At 33.5% G+C, this 14,270-nt stretch overlaps 2 protein-coding genes across 2 annotated transcripts; both read left to right on the top strand.

Moving 5' to 3' along the window:
• The first annotated feature begins 7,567 nt into the window (after nucleotides 1–7,567).
• On the top strand, nucleotides 7,568–8,353 carry LOC117176658. Its single transcript, XM_033366912.1, has one exon. It carries the CDS (start codon nucleotides 7,568–7,570, stop codon nucleotides 8,351–8,353), a length of 786 nt encoding a protein of 261 aa, XP_033222803.1.
• Nucleotides 8,354–8,423: 70 nt separating this feature from the next.
• On the top strand, nucleotides 8,424–9,947 carry LOC117176657. The gene has a single exon (XM_033366911.1). It carries the CDS (start codon nucleotides 8,424–8,426, stop codon nucleotides 9,945–9,947), a length of 1,524 nt encoding a protein of 507 aa, XP_033222802.1.
• The last annotated feature ends 4,323 nt before the right edge of the window (nucleotides 9,948–14,270 follow it).

The following is a 14,270-nucleotide window of genomic DNA, read 5'->3' as shown; positions in this document are numbered from 1 at the left end:
ACAGAAAATAACAAACTGAAAATATCTACGAAAATCATATTCATGCAGAATGCAAGGTTTTCGAACAAATTTAAAATCTTTTTTTCAATTTTGAAAGGTAATGAAAGAATATTCTTCAGATTCATATGCAAATTTTAAAGGATTTTTTGTTTTTAAAAATAAATTGTTATAGAACATTGAAAAAGATTGATAAAAATGCTGGGAAAAAATCCAAAATATCTTCGGCAATTTTTTAATTTTTTAAGACTTAAAAATTTTAATAAAAATTTGGGCGTTGAGGAATAAATATTCTATAAAAAAAGAATTATCAACTACGAAAATTAATTTTAAGCCAATAAAGAAATTAATAGAATAGTTAAAGTTTGAACTAAAAAATTTGTCTTGTTGAATACTTCCATTTTCAATCAAAAATTTTAAATAAAAAAATCAATTTTCAACCCAATATTTGAATTTCCAATAAAGAAAGTAATTTCCATACAAGCTTTCTTTTTAATGTTTATATTCGTGATATTTTAAATTAAATAGCCTTAGAAACTATCAGGAATTTTATTGTTCCGGACTTTTGTAATTTAAGAATTTTCAATTGTATGTAAGATATTAAATATTACATCATATTATATGAATTAAGAAAATTTTTCGAATAAATTTAAAGAAAAAGATTAAACAAATATCGCATGGTCCTACTGTCAGCAACCGTTATCCAAAAATGACATCAATCCAAGCATATACGCGATAAATCACATATATGGCCATGCCTCATGACCGTGTACTGGATGGTACATAAATATTTACTTTTTCGGTCATTTCTGAGTGTTAATACATTAGCTGTCCAACTAGACGACCTCCGGCAAGACGACCTGCTCAACATAACAACGGGCGAACGCTCAACGAAACGACGTACAGTGGGGTATTTTGGATTTGTTCGTGCAAAAAATCGACGAATCGTCAATTTTAAACCGAACTGAATTTTTTTTAAATTCTCGTGAATAAATTTACTGTCGGAGAGATACGCCACTATTACGGTTCGAATCGTCAGTACGTCAAAAAAAACGTCGACCAACGTCGGCAGTCGTCGGCCAATTTTTAGGCTATTCAGATGCCAGTAATATTTGGTAATTCGTACAAACAATGCTTCATGCTCATTGCTATCTATGTTTTCAACCATTATAAGTGCAAACCTTTCTATTCTCATTCTATTTTTGCAATAAAAGTTAATAAACGTTCATAACGTTCATGCTTTGATTTTCAAATTATTCGACCGAGAAACGTTTATTCTGAAGAAACCAACGAAAGAGTATTATATAGAATTTTAAATCTTTTTTTCTTACAGTTTTTATTAAAATAAAAATAAAACACACCCTGGTCTTCTCTACCGACATTGTTAAACTGGAAAAATGCCGGCCTGTTTGACCGCTCAAGTAGAACCGTCTACCATCTATTTCAGTTCGTAAACTGGGCTACCAGTAATTGGTGACGCTTTATTTTAGTTCGCAAAAGCTCAGGCAAGAGGGAGCGCTGTCAAAAATCGTTCGAAATTGAATACATGGGATCAGCAATCTCCCACCTCATCTCTGGTATAGGCGTATCAAAAAAAAACTCGAAGCAATTTAACTAGCCCGAATTTTAATTAATAAAGTTTTTGTGCATTTTTTTATTTTCGCAAGTATTTTCTCTGGTCGTCATCTCAAAATCCAGTTTGATCAACCACTAAAGTAAATTAGAGACTTGTTAGTGTTCATGATTGTATCAGAAATAAATCCAGACATGATATTCTAAGCCAGAATTTTCACTCCAATTTTTTTTAATTATTATATTTTCGAAATTCCTATCTCTGGATCTGGTTTCCGAATTGGCATTTGATCAGCTTCTAAAATTAATTCTAAGTCAATTTGATGGTATAGGAGTATTATAAAGTTATCTAGAGGAAAATTAACTTGCCAGGATTTTAATTAATAAAGTTGTTAGGGATTTTTTCGTTTTAGAACATGTTTTCTCTGTACTTCATCTCAAAATTTCGTTTGTTCAACCGATAATAAATATAGGAAAACATCCAATTGAATAGATAACATCTGAAATAAAGTTTACGGAATTGGTGTCTTCATTTCGAACAGCATAATTTAAAGTTGAACGAGACCTGAAACAAATACACTAAAATAACATTTCGAGTAGCTTTGAAATACACTCAAAGATTTTTATTTTCTGATAAGATACAATTAATGTATGAATTTAATTTTTAAACCTGATAAAATAGATAATTATAGAAGCGAGTCTCCAATTTTTTCAGTGTTTGATCAAACCAACTTTTGAGATGAGGTCCAGAAAAAAAATTGACTAAAATAAAAAACTCCACAAAACCTTGAATAATTAAAATCCGAGCAAGTTAAATTGCCTCGAGATATCTTTCTGATACGCCTATACCATCAAAATTACTTAAAATTAATTTTAGGGTCTGAGCACATTCCAGTTTGGAAACCAGATACAGAGATAGCAATTTCGAAAATAGAATAATAAAAAAAAATGGAATGCAAATTCTGGCTTAAAATATAATTTCTAGATTTTTTTGTTATACAATCCTATTACCAATAAGACTCTAATTTATTGTAGTGCTTGATCAAACCGAATTTCGAGATGACATGCCGAGAAAACATTTTCTAAAATAAAAAAATCCTAAAAACTTTTATAAATAAAATCCGGGCTAATTAAATTGCGTAGAGATTTTTTCGATACACCGATAACATCAAAATTACTCAAAATAAATTTTAGGGACTGATCAAATGCTGCGTATGAACGCGAGACTGTGTGTATATATTAAAAATTTGATTGTGGTACGCATAAGTAGTGCAACAGCAGTGAAGTGACAGTGGGGATTCTGTGGGAGTGTACCCAGTGATAAGCGTAGAATAGAGAAAAATTAACATTTTCAGATTTCAGCTTAAAAGTGAAGATTATTCTATTATTTTGAATGCGCGATTTTTCCATCGGTCTGAAATGCCACCATAAGAATAAGATATTCTGCACTTATTCATTTCTATTTCCATAGCGAGCGCTACACAGTTTTCTATTCTCCCAAAGAGAACGTGTTTTCAATATATTTAATTCCTTCTAATTGTACCGGTAACGCACCTCACAGAAATATTTTTTATTCTTCAGAAGTGGTCATATTTTGGTTTTATTTAATTCCTTCTAATCAGTTCTCAAAATATGTGTAATAGCTTGTTTTAATTCCCTCATGCCGAATGTAAATTCTGAAATTTTAATTCTCACCAATTCAACTCTGCCTCTCTAGAGTTAAAATGATTTAAATTTACACATTTGCATAGATTTATTTGGTGCATTTTTTAAGACGTTTAAATAAATTATTAAAATATGAATAAGTATCAATTTGAATATTTTTTCAAATTTATAAATTATAAAAAGATTTAATAATGAAAAATAGGTTAAATAAATGCTTTCGTTAAATTTTACCAAGTCGATTGAGAGGAATAGGATTTGCACTTTTTCTGTTCCCGTTGGGGGATTTTTAGACGGAGGAAAAATCGCGCATTCATAGGAATACAAATTCTTAATTTTTCTGAATTCAACGCTTGTTACCGGGTTGCACTGGAACGCAACGTCCGGTTTAAGATGTCAACTCAACCAAAAGTCTCCCAAAGTGTAAGTAAACTCACCGCTACTACTCAAATCGATGTTCCTTCCTCCCAATAAAGTTACATGGCGGTGCGCAAATGTAACGCTCCAATCGACTAGCCCCGATCTACAACATCGGTACTGGCGCGTTCTAGCGAATCTAGTAAAACCTAGTAGATCTAGATGCGACATAGATTGCAAATTTAACACTTATTTTTATAAATAAATCATTTCTGACATAAAATCACTATGAGCTACATTGAGAATATTAACAAATTCCAGATTTCTGTAAGAAAAATGGAATATAGCTCGTATGTGCTTTTTTGGCAGAATGTTTCCAAATATTATTGATAAAAAAGAAAATGTTAAGTGTAAATGTTTTGGAACCAGGAGCCAACCTCAAAACTGGATTCTCATTTTACTCCATAAATACTAGAATTACATATTTTTTAAATCATTAGGACCTATTCCTGCATTAAATCAAATTTTTATTCGGAGTGAAAAATTTATTAATTTCAATAGCTTTTATGTGAGACGTTTTTTTCAAATGCTGGGGTTAGAATTAAAAAAAAACAACTTATACAAAAACTATGGGAATTAGCCAATATTCTACTCCGAATAAAGAGTTAATTGAAAACAGGACTAAGCCCTGATTATCTAGAAAAGATGTAATTCCAGTATTGATGGAGTAAAATGAGAAAATCCAGTTTTCAGGTTGGGTCTTGATTCCAACGCCCTGACGTCGAAAAAGAATCTTGAAAACTTCAAACCTCATGTTCAGGACATGAAACGTATTCACCACGAAGGAATAATAAGGAGACCTAACTCGGTTTCCCCACTTGGCAATAGAAACATTACCGTAAGTGGTATGCACATTACAGGAATATTTGAAATTTTTCGTGCCCAGGTGCGCAGTTGTCCTCTTCCTATACATGGAAAAGTGTGGGAGTGAGAAAGTTTGTCAAATTGACGTAAGTTAGAGAGGTTCTGTTCGTTTGCTTTGATGCAGGTGTCAAGTGCTGCGTGTGGTGCAAGTTACACGCCGATGAAGGCGAATACACTTCGCTTTTTTAAAGCCTTCACTGTACATTCAATAAACGTCTAATATATTTTATTGTTTTACATAACTGTCATTTAATTTTAATAGAAATAATTTAGAAATTTAACCTTTACTCACTACCTAAGTGCCTGCGGAGAATTTCTCAGAGCTTCTTAGAGCCTTGCAAATCTTTAGCATATACGCTGAGATTTCTATCGGTAGGACGCTTCATTATAATACCACATTATTTGCAATGATCCGTGCTGATTAAATTGTGTACATGCTTAGGAATACGTAATTTGCCAATTTCTAAACTGAGCGACCCCATGATAACTTTTAATGAAATTATAATATTTTTCATGTTTAAGTTTCGAAAAACTTTAAACTTTTCAGTCAAGTTCTTTCGTATCATGATCAACAAAAGTGTTGTGAATTGGACATTAGTTCACTGTTTTTATGACTGTTTTAATTTGTGTTCTCATTTTTCTTTTTTTATTTGCGTTCTTCGTTACATTTATGATTCTTGGACTTGTCCTTATATTTGATTTTCGTATTGAGTAATGTCTACATTTATGTCTAAGCCGTTCTTATTGTTTTCGTGCTCTCCTTCTCTTACAAATAGTCTTTTTGCTCGGTTTCCCAATTTTATTTTCTCGCCTCGTCAGTCCGCGTTCGCCAAGCAACAAGTTCTGTTGATTTTATACAGTTTTAATCTATTTATAATAAAGACCGCGCTTTTGCGGCGTTATTTTTATGAATTAAAGTGCTGTGGTTCTAATTGACTTGAACTAAACACGCATGTCTCCCTACCAGAATTGATCAGCCGTGACAATGTTTAGTCGTTTTTTTAGTGTTCAAAACATTGGTCCTCTCGAGCCATATTTCCTGATTCATTGATTCAGGTCTTCTGCAAGGACTATTCACACAAATTCTGGTAGAGCTTTTTAAGTCAAACCAAATTTAGTATCTTGTGACTTTTTGACTGAATGTGCAGTGTGCAGCGTCAGTGCATTGTGACTTAAAGATTATTTTAAATGTGAACGTTTTGTGACAGTTATTAGTGAGATACTTTTATAACGTTTTTTAATTTATGATAAAGCATAAATGAGTGCCTGTGTCTAAGGAAATATTAAATAGGATGCATTTTTTCGATACCGAAAAGATTTTCTCAATTTTTCGAGAAGCTTTACAGGAAAATGTCAATGGATTTCGTAACCTTTACACAGGTTCGAAAGATCGGTGAGCATTGGGTTGTCAATACCACCCGGATTATTGTTTATAATTCAGCGTCTGGTAAGTCAACAACATTCAACCTTTAATTGTCATCGATTCGAATTGAGAAACTGAAGATTATTTGGAAAGTGTAATTTCAATTGATTTTACGAATATCTCGCAGACTTTTATACTTTATTTAATTTCATAGTCATTTCTCCGTCGCGCAAGAAATTCCAACAATGAAAGATTGGAAATGACTTTTAAACATTAAATCAACGAACTTGAAATTTTTTAACTTGATAATTTCAGTGAGAATAATAATTCCTTTATTGGCGACTTGCTTTTTATGGTACAATCAGTTTTAAATCAATTTATTTTTTAAAGATTGTATTCGCGGATTCTTATTTTATCGTGTGCCGACTGTTTTCCGTTCATGATGTCTATTTCAAGTTACTTTTTAGAGCAAACCGAGCTTTGCTCTTGGATCCAAAATGCTTTTTCCAATCCAGCCAATGAAAGCTGAGTCTTCGAGTGCTCTGAAGGAGGTATATAATGCAACGATTGATAACGTCGAAGCTTTATCTGCCTTAGAAGGACCGGTGGACAAATGGTCATCATGGCTGGTATATATTACTGTAGAAAAATTAGATCGTCAGTCTAGTCGTAATTGGGAAACTTCTCTTGGAAATTCCACGAATCCTCCAACGTTTGACCAATTGAAAACCTTCTTGCAAACCAGGATTCGGACCTTGGAAGTTTTAGATTCTACTGTAAATCAAACTAATCAGTCTTCGTCTCAACAATCTTCCAAATCTCAGTTTCAGAAGAAAAGGTTTGGAAAGTTCACGAAATCCTCGAGTTCTACAACAGCCAACGTCAACGCAATTTCAGAGCAGCCAATGAAGGAACAAGCAGCTAAGGAGCAGCTTACGAAGAAGCCACGGGAAAGGAAGTGATTTTTCTGCCGCGAACCGCATTATTTAATGTCGTGTCCGCAGTTTCAAAGTCAGTCTGTAGCACAAAAAAAGAGTTCATTTTTCAAAGGAAATTGTGTATAAATTGTTTAGGGTCTCATTTATTTTAGAATTGTGTTTCAAAGAACTTGTTTCAGATTTGTCAGGCAAAGCATCATACGGTACTTCATAATCCATCTTCAAGCTCAGGACAAGCTTCTTCGATGATATCAAATACATCTTTAAAGCCTCATCAAGCACAATCTACTCATGTGTTTTCGGTAATGCAGATTTCTCAGAAGAAGTCACCGTTGGTTCTCCTGACAACAGCAATGGTCAATGTGACTACATCATCTGGTCATACAAAGTGTGTTCGAGCACTTATCGATCAAGGCTCAGAGGTGTCCATAATCTTTGAGTCCCTTGCTCAAAGTCTCCAACTCCCTCGTACCAGAGGACCTGTTGTTCTCCTAGGAGTGGGGGAAAGTAAGTCGGGAACGTCTCGTGGATCAGTCAACGTCGTTGTCTCACCAAGTTTTGATTCGGGCTTTAAACTTCAACTCCGGGCTCTTGTTCTTCCAAAGTTGGTTTCTAAATGCCCAGAGCATCAAATTAGTCTTGAGGAATGGCCTCATCTAACTGGTCTACAATTAGCGGATCCGAAGTTCAGTGGAAGTGGATTCTCTGTGGACCTACAGGCAATACCTCACCGTTGGATTCATCTACAGTGAATATGTTATATTGTTCCAAGAGTAAAGAACTTTTTTTTGACCTTCAAAAATTTTGGGAGGATTCGGAAGTCGTGCATCCTAAACCTTTCTGGACAGCTGAGGAAGAAGAGTGTGAAAAACTTTTCCAAAAGACTCACTCTAGGACTAAAGATGAGAGATACGTCGTGCATCTGCCCATCAAGAGTGACGTCACATCGTTAGGAGATTCCTATTCTGCAGCTCTTCGTATGTTGATTCATATGGAGCAGCGGTTCAAACGAGATGTTCATTTCCAAAAAACGTATGCCAAATTCATGGAAGAATATCATCAACTTCAGCATATGAAGTCCGTCAACATCCCTGCAGATCGAAGAAGTATCTCGCGGTCATTTTTTCTTCCGCATCATGGAGTTTGGCGTGAATCTAGTTCAACCACGAAACTACGAGTAGTTTTTAATGGTTCTCGACGATCAAGTCGAGGCATTTCATTGAACGAGTGTCTTTACGCAGGGCCAAAATTACAATTAAATATTTCAGATGTCTTGCTGCAGTGGCTTCTTCACTTCATTGTCTTTTCTGCAGATGTCGAAAAAATATATCGACAGATTATTGTCCACCAAGATGATCAGGATCTCCAACTTATTCTGTGGCGAGAAAGTCAAAATGAGCCCGTCCAAGTATTTCGACTCAGTACTCTCACATATGGTCTGACTTGTGCCCCATTTCTAGCTCTTCGCATTGTTCAGCAGCTTGGTCTTGATGAAGGGGATCGATTTCCCTTGGCAGCTGAAGAATGGCATCTATGTTGATGATGTCTTATCAGGAGCGGATAATTTGGAAGATGCTATTGAATTACACAACCAACTACGTGGTCTCTTCATGGCGGGCGGTTTGCCGCTCAAAAAGTGGAATTCAAACAGTCATGAGCTAATGCAGCGCATTCCGGAGGATCTGCACGCGTTATCTCCAGATATATCATGGCAGTCAGAAACATCGGTTTCGATGCTTGGGTTAACTTGGAAACCCAGTACCGATTGTTTTATTTTCCAGGTGGATCTTAGGCCTATTAAAGATGTCATCACAAAGCGCCTTGTCGTCAGCCAGGCAGCCCAATTATTTGATTCTCTAGGATGGTTGGCACCTGTTATCATCGTCGCAAAGATCTTTATCCGGGAACTTTGGAAGCCTAATTTATCCTGGGATGATCCTTTACCTGAAGGAGTTAGTCATCGCTGGATAAAATATTATGAAGATCTTTCTCGCCTTTCCGCAGTCAGGATACTTCGCTGGATAGGATTTCGTTCGCGAATGTGCTCTTTCGAACTTCATGGCTTTGCTGACGCTTCTGAAAAGGCGCACGGTGCTGTCGTTTATTTAAAGACAATTTCGCCTAACGGAAATTGTTTTATTGGACTCATTTCTTCTAAGACAAAGGTCGCTCCTGTTCAAACTGTTCCGCTTCCTCGTCTTGAGCTATGTGCCTCAGTTTTGTTAGCTCGTCTCGTTGCTCACCTTCAAACTCAACTGCGTTTTGATGTTGCTCTATATTTGTGGTCTGATTCTATGAACACACTTCATTGGATTTCAGCTGTTCCTACAAGATGGATGAAATACTTCGCGAATCGGGTTTCGGAAATTCAAACGATCGTTCCTTCAGCAATTTGGCATCATGTTCCGGGTGCAGATAATCCAGCTGACTGTGCTTCTCGCGGGTTGTCAGCTTGCGATTTTTCGCAGTTTTCACTCTGGTGGAATGGTGCTGCGTGGCTTAAAAGACAAGAAGAGTGGCCTTCAGCTCTGCTTGGACCTCCAGAACATACAGTGCCCAAAGAAAAACGTAGAGTTACTGTCAACGTAGCAGTTCGTGTTAATGAACCGTGTGATCTTCTGAGTCGTTATTCATCTTTAGACAAATTACTACGAGTCACTGCTTGGTGTCTTCGTTTTCGAGACGCTTTGAAGTGTCGCTCTATTAGCGTTTCTCGGATTTTAGTTGCATCAGATCTTCGAACAGCTCTTTTATTCTCGATTCAGCAAGAACAAAATCGCTATTTTTCTAATGAAATCACCGCTCTAAAAAATAAAATGCAGATTTCTAAGAATAGCACTCTAATAAAGTTGACTCCAGTTTTTGATGGTCAACTTCTTCATGTCGGAAGTCGCTTAAAGCACTCTCTTCTCACTTATGATGAGAAGCATCCACTGATTCTACCTCCTGAGTCTATTCTCGCAACTCTTATCATCCGCGACTGTCACCTTCGCTGTCTTCATGGGGGTGTCCAACTTTCCCTTGGAACGTTACGACAATCTTATTGGATTCTTCGAGGTCGCAATTTGGTCCGATCATTGATTCATCGGTGCATTCCATGCGTCAGAAAAGAGGTAATACTCAGCAACAGCTGATGAGTGACCTCTCTTCCATTCGCATTACTTCGCCTGAACGAGCATTCATGAACACTGGGGTAGACTATGCTGGCCCCATCAATGTTCACACCTCCAAAGGACGAGGATACCATTTCCACAAAGCCTGGATTTGTATTTTCGTCTGTTGTGCTTCCCGCTCAGTTCATCTTGAGTTGGTTTCTGATTACACAGCACAAGCCTTCATAGCTACTTATATTTGCTTTATTTCTCGTCGTGGTCTTTGTCGAACGTTTTCTAGTGACGAGGGTACGAATTTTGTGGGAGCAGATCGTCAACTACAGGAAATGTTTTCTGAGGTATCAGCAGAGTTTGCTTCGGTCGCTACGACCTCACTTCGGAGGTTTATGGGAAGCTGCAGTTATGTCGACAAAATTCCATCTTCGTCGAGTCATTGGAGACTCTACATTGACGTTTGAAGAAATAACCACTCTTTTAACACGAATTGAGGCTTGCCTTAATTTTCGGCCTCTCAGAGCTCAGTCAGTTGATCCAACAGACATTTCTGCCCTCACACCAGGATATTCTCTCATTGGAGGTCCACTGAATGCAGTTCCTGAACCATCGCTTGCAGACGTTCTTCCAAATTGATTAACTAGCTGGCAGTTGATCCAGCAAATGCGTGATCATTTTTGGAAGCGCTGGTCAGCTGAGTATTTGAAAGAACTTCAACCTCGATCCAAGTGGACTACTTCATCGCCAACCATACAGATTGGAGATTTAGTTCTCATTCGACATGAGAACCTTCCACCTACTCAATGGCCTATGGTTCGTGTTCCACAGCTTCATCCTGGCAAGGATGGCCTAGTTCGGGTTGTCACTCTCAAGACAAAGACTAGCACACTCGATCGGCCAATCGTAAAATTGTGTCTTCTCCCACGTTCATCTTAAGTGCAGTGATTGTGAGCCTATTTCGTCGGGGACGAAAGCGGGCGGAATGTTGTGAATTGGACATTAGTTCACTGTTTTTATGACTGTTTTAATTTGTGTTCTCATTTTTCTATTTCTATTTGCGTTCTTCTTTACATTTATGATTCTTGAACCTGTCCTTATATTTGATTTTCGTATTGAGTAATGTCTACATTTATATCTAAGCTGGTCTTATCGTTATCGTGCTCTCCTTCTCTTACAAATAGTCTTGTTGCTCGGTTTCCCAATTTTATTTTCTCGCCTCGTCAGTCCGCGGTCGCCAAGCAACAAGTTCTGTTGATTTTATATAGTTTTAATCAATTTATAATAAAGACCGCGCTTTCACGGCGTTATTTTTATGAATTAAAGTGCTGTGGTTCTAATTGACTTGACCTAAACACGCATGTCTCCATACCAGAATTGATCAGTCGTGACAATGTTTAGTCGTTTTTTAGTGTTCAAAAAAAAAAAAAAAACAGAATGTCTCTTACGTCAAGTTGACAAACTTTCTCACTCTCACACTTTTCCATGTACAGGAATAGGACAACTGCACACCTGCACACGAAAAATTTCAAATCTTCCTGTAATGTGCATACCACTTACGGTAATGTTTCTATTGCCAGGTTCAAATGGCTTTCCACTGACAGTTGGGTCTCCTTATTATTCCTTCGTGGTATTCATATTGAATGGCGGCATGGCGAACATCTGATTCTTGCAATCCGGTTCCGGTTATTGTTGCCAAATTTTTTGGTAGCAGTTTTGAAATTGCATTGCATGATGAAAGTTAAGCGCTGTTGGTAGCACTGCATAATATTTGAGGTCAGGAAATATGTCGTTTTAATGTACACGAGTACTGGATACATGGCATACGAAAAGAAAAATTACTTTCCTAGAAGACCTAACGATAAAATGTCTTTATTCAGCAATAATTTTTTATATTAGTTTTTTTTTCATTCTATATTTTACCTATGCACTATGAGACAGCACTGACAACACAGGCAACTTTATTTCTTCTATTTCCTTTGATTTGTGCACTGTGGCAACGTTGCGGAAGACTGGCGAAACTTTAAAAGTGGCGCGATTATAGGAGCACGTTAAAGCAACAGAGTGGCTCCTGTGAGCTGCGCGGGAAAGAAAACTGCAACTTTTTGAGCGCGAATGCGAGTCACATAGGTTGTTGAGAGTAACAGAGAAACAAGTTTTCGATGAGAGCAAAACGTGTACTTCAGGAAGTTGAGAGGAATGCAAGAAATGGATAGTTGTTTCATTTTTACTCTCAAGTAAAATGTGTTGCATTATTGCTCTTACATTTGTCAGAAGATCAGCCACTTAATTATTAATATATAAACTCCTAATCTCAAAAAACTTAATAACAATAGTAAATTTAAATTTATTTAACATAAATTGCAATAATTTGGTATAATTAACCATATTAGTAATATTAATATTATTCTAAAAATAGGGTATAATAAATAAAATATGTAATTTGAATTTTTAATTAAAAATAATTCTTTTGAAAATAATTTAATTGCATCTCTAAATGGTTGTAAAATTCCTATAAATCTGAATTTATTTGGCCCTTTCGTAATTTGAATATATACTAATAATTTTCGTTCTGATAAAGTTAAAAAAGTTAATTTTAATAATGTTATTAAAATTGATAACAAATTAAAAATAAATGAATTTTTTTCATAATTGTTAATTAGTATATAGGTTATTAAATTTATTATCAAATAAATTTATTTAATTGTATAAATTTTACGTATTATAATATGTTATTATTATAATATAAAATTATGGATATTTAATTTCTAAAACTAATACACTTTTTTAATTAAATTTTAATTATGAAGTTTAAATTCATTAGACTACTCTGTCATATTTAATAAAATTAAGTTATTTAACAAATTAAATTTGTAATATATTAATAAATAAATTTAATTTTATGAAATTATTTCTAAAATTAGATAATAAAAATAAATGTTTATTAATTATTAAAATAAATAATATATATCTTATGTGGTTAATAGAAGATATTGCTATAATTAATTTAATTAAATTTAATAAATAAAGTAAACGAATACTTATTAAAGATCCAATAATGATTTTTAAATTAATAACAAAACAAATATTTGTAAATTCAAATCATTATTAAAATTTATTAATTTAAATAAATAATTATTTACTATAAAACATAAAATTTTTTAATTGTTATTAAAAATAAACAATAAATTTAAGATAAATCATTTAATATATTTAAATATCAATAATGACAAGGGAAAAATCCCAATTTTATTAATAAAGAAATAAAATTATTATATTGATGGATTTATTTATAAAATTTAATATAAAAAATTATATTAATGAAGATCTTATACTTTTGATTAAAAAATATTTTAATGATGAATCATTACGTTTTTTATTTAAAAATTAAATTATAGGAGTAAATAATAATAAAGTAATAGTATCTCACATAATTTATATAGAATGTGAAAAAAAAACTTTTGGATCTTTAGGTATAACATGTGCAATAATTTCTATTAGTATATGAGGATTTATTGAGTGAGGTCGCCATCTATTTACTGTAGGAATAAAAATTTATACTCGAGCTTATTATACTTCAGTTACAATAATTATTGCAATTCCTACAGGTATTACAATTTTTAAATGGTTAGCAACAATATGTGGATATAAAATTAATTTTATTTAACCAATTATATGATGCTTAGGATTAATTATTTTATTTTCTATTGGAGGAATAACTGGAGTAATATTAGCTTATTCATCAATTGATATTGTTATACATGATACTTGTTATGTAGTTGCTCATTTTCGTTATGTTTACAAATTCGTATATTAGTAAGATCAGCTATTATAGATGTATGCCAAATGTAATTGAATCAACTGAATTAAAAAATATATTCAAATCGAATTAAATTAATTAAAAAGTAATTAGATATCTTAATTTAAAGTAATGATATTTTAAATCATTTATAGTAATAAATATAAAATATAAATACTTCTAATGAATAAAAAATTCTTTAATTTTATTCTATTACTGTGTCATATTAAAATTATTAATTTATTTAAATATATTTTTATTCCTCAAATAAACCTATAAATTGATTATTTTTATTATTATATTTTACTATTACATTCATTTTTATAAATAAGGATTTATATTTTTATAATTATAACATTTTTTAAATAATATTTGTATAGATAATTTAAAATACATAGCATTTAAATTTAAATTATAAGAAATCTATTTTTCGTCTTTGATCCTTGAATAAGAATACATTTTTTATTAAATTGATTGAGAATATTATATTTTATAATATTTGACCAAGTTTTTCTTTGATTTAGACCTTCTAATTATTAAATTTTATTAAATTA

Source organism: Belonocnema kinseyi, chromosome 7 (genome assembly GCF_010883055.1).
Source record: "Belonocnema kinseyi isolate 2016_QV_RU_SX_M_011 chromosome 7, B_treatae_v1, whole genome shotgun sequence".
Lineage (NCBI taxonomy): Eukaryota > Metazoa > Arthropoda > Insecta > Hymenoptera > Cynipidae > Belonocnema > Belonocnema kinseyi.
Note: the sequence above shows the minus strand (reverse complement) of the source record. Positions and strands in the feature narration are given on the sequence as shown.